Here is a 2,963-nt window from a genome sequence, read left to right as displayed (position 1 = left end):
ATTGTTCTGTCATAAGAGAGAAAATTCAAGCAAGAGAATTATTGTGGGGGAGACAATGTAGATGAAAGAGATAGAAAAAGTGACAACCCTTTTATCTGAAAAGGAGCCTTCTTGAGCATCACCCATTTTAAATGCAACCTTGCAAGTAGCCACCATAGACGCAAGTACACAGTATAAATTGCTTCAGAGAAACACGTCCACAACACAGTGACAAGAATCAAATAAAAAATCAAACAAAAAGACGTCTGTCACACACTAAAAACAACAATTCTCAGAAATGAAACATTAAGAAGCTCTGGGCCAGTATATTACATTGGCAACATATGAAACCCATTTAATCTTTTTTAGTGCAACAGAAGAAACTGGAGCTAGGGTAATAGCTATTATCAAACAGCTAATTTTTTTGTCAAGTATTTATTCTAAAGCCTGATGGAGATTTTGAAACAAACCCCTCTTTTTTCCATCTAGGCTAAAGTGACTTTGCGGCCACCCAGGTCATTCAAAACTGCCTCAGCTCCCTTCATCGCTGTTTCACGGCTGATGGAGCAGGCGCAAGACAATGGCTTCACAGTCTAGTGCTCCCTTTAAACTTTATTATTAGCACACTTTATTGTATGTGTGGACACATTCAGACATTTCCCAGCTCAGTGCTCCCCCTGACTCCCGGCTCAGTGCTCTGCTCCCCGTGAGTCACGGGACTGTTTATCCCGTTATCAGCAACCTGCTGTGCAGCTCCGAAGCACAGCAATAATAATAATCAGATTTTTTTCCGAAAGACCTTTTCTGCCCTGCTTCCCCCGAGTGTAGCACAGCCAGCCAGAGCCCCAGTGAAGTGGAAGCTGTCTGCAAGGCGAAAGACGGCTCCATGACTATGCTGCTTCTTTTCTCAGGACTTTCTTTGCTCCCCTCTTTCTTTTTTATTCCTATGGGGGGACAGAGAGAGGCTACTTGCTCCTTCCTGGGGGTGGACAAGGTGTATGTACTTTTCCCAGCATTTCTGCTCTCTGACGGGGAGGTGCGTACCGACAGATGCTGAGCAGGGTCGCTTTCAGTCGGGAGGGAGTCTGAGCCTGAATGCTGGGGCTTGGCTGAGGCAGGCTCGACTCAGTGGCCTGGGGGGTCCCACCAACTGAGGGGGAGGGCAACCTGTACAAAAGATGAGGGGACAGTCTCTGTGGGACCCGTACAGCCACTCGTCAGATACAGAGGGGTGGCGGAGCGTGGCTGCCAGACCCTAAGTCAACCCATGAGTGTGGCAATTTACTAAGGGGGTGTCAAAGCATCAGTGAACGCATCCGCTCTCAAGGGAGGCAGACGGGGGGCAGGGGGGGAAGGGGCAGTAGACTGAGGACGTGGGGTTTCCTTTGCTCCTTCTTATGCCAAACACCACTGTTGGTGGGCAGGACCGAAAACCCCTCCCTCCCAGCCTCCCCATGCCACAGCCCTGGCCTCGCTCACCCTCCTGCAGGGGGGCAGTAGGGGAGCAGGGAACAGGAATGCTTCCTCAGAGGGTGGTAATCCTGGAGGTGCAAGTGCCATTCCTGTACATGCTCCCTGACTCCAAGTTGTCTGGGGGAAAGTCCTCCACGCTGTATGCCCTGCTCTTGAGAGCAGTGGCATAGTAGTCGATGGGCTCCTCTGCAGCATTGTCCATCCAACTGAGGCAGAGCAGCCGCTGGAAGGACCGCTTGAAGTTGTCCGAGAGAAAACCATAGAGGATGGGGTTGGCACAGCTGTTGGCGTAGCCCAGGATGACGGAGAGCTGGCTGATGGTGGCATCATCCTGCTCTACGAAGACATTGACCAGCTGCACGATGTAGAAGGGCATCCAGCAGATGACAAAGACCATCACCACCATCATGACCATGAGGGTGATCTTGCGCTCTGAGCGTTTGCGTTGCTGCCAGCCAGCCTTCAGAGCCACCATGCGCATCTTGGCAATGATGAGGATGTAGCAGAGGCAGATGGCCACCACAGGCAGCAAGAAGCCCATCAGAAAGGTGTAGACCACAAAGACCACCAGCCACCTCTGGGTGGGCTCTGGCATGAGCATGTTGCAAGCCACCGTTCCATCACTGTTGGCCGCTGTATTGGAGAAGATGATGATGGGCAGGATGATGAGGATGGAAAGCACCCAGACACCCAGATTGACCATCTTAGCCACAGTGGGCCGGCGGTACCTAGCTGCCTTGATGGGGTGCACCACAGCGATGTAGCGGTCCACACTGAGCACGGTCAGGCAGTAGATGCTGGTGAACATGTTGATGGCATCCACACTGAGCACCAGGCGGCAGAGCAGTGAGCCAAAGGGCCAGTGGTGCAGCAGTGTGGAGGTGACCAGAAAAGGGACGCTGAGCATCAGCAGCTCGTCTGCGATGGCCAAGTTGAGGATGTAGATGTTGGTGGCTGTCTTCATCTTGGCATAGCGTAGGATCACGTAGATGACCATGGAGTTGCCGCACAGCCCCACCAGGCATACCACGGAGTAGATGAATGAGATGAGGATGGCGCTGCCCTGAGACTCACTCAGGGTGCTGTTCGGGGCGCCAGAGGAGTTCCTGCCGCCCGAGTCCATGCCCCTCGCCGCCGCCTCCTCCGAGGCGCTGCCGGCTCCGCCGCCACCGCTGTCGCTGCCGCCGCTGTCGCTGCCTGCACCGCCCGGAAGCCTGGTGCAGGTGCCATTGGGGAGCATCCTCTGCCCGGACCTCCCCGCCCCCGGCTCAGAGCAGCGGGCGCCTGCCGCTGGCCGGGCTCGCCATCCCGGCAGGGCTCCTCGCCCGGCGGCTCCGGGGCGCTGGCATGGGGACGGAGGCGGCTGCCGGCGCCGCCCGCTCCGAGTGGCGGTAATTGCTGCTCCCCGGCTGGTGAATGATTAATAGGCAGCGGCACGTCACCAGCTACGAAAAGGAGGAGGGAAAGAGGGAAAAAAAAAAAAAAAAAATGCAGGAGGAGACATAAGTGGG

At 54.7% G+C, this 2,963-nt stretch overlaps 1 protein-coding gene across 1 annotated transcript; it reads right to left on the bottom strand.

Annotated features, from left to right (window-relative positions):
* Positions 1-1,504: 1,504 nt before the first annotated feature.
* Positions 1,505-2,692, bottom strand: SSTR1 (somatostatin receptor 1). The gene has a single exon (XM_074149357.1). It carries the CDS (start codon positions 2,690-2,692, stop codon positions 1,505-1,507), a length of 1,188 nt encoding a protein of 395 aa, XP_074005458.1.
* Positions 2,693-2,963: the final 271 nt, after the last annotated feature.

Source organism: Numenius arquata, chromosome 6 (genome assembly GCF_964106895.1).
Source record: "Numenius arquata chromosome 6, bNumArq3.hap1.1, whole genome shotgun sequence".
Lineage (NCBI taxonomy): Eukaryota > Metazoa > Chordata > Aves > Charadriiformes > Scolopacidae > Numenius > Numenius arquata.
This window is presented reverse-complemented; position numbering and strand designations above follow the sequence as displayed.

Bases quoted from the DNA above. Each gene is read 5' to 3' on its own strand.
- SSTR1 (XM_074149357.1), bottom strand. From the start codon at position 2,692: ATGCTCCCCAATGGCACCTGCACCAGGCTTCCGGGCGGTGCAGGCAGC.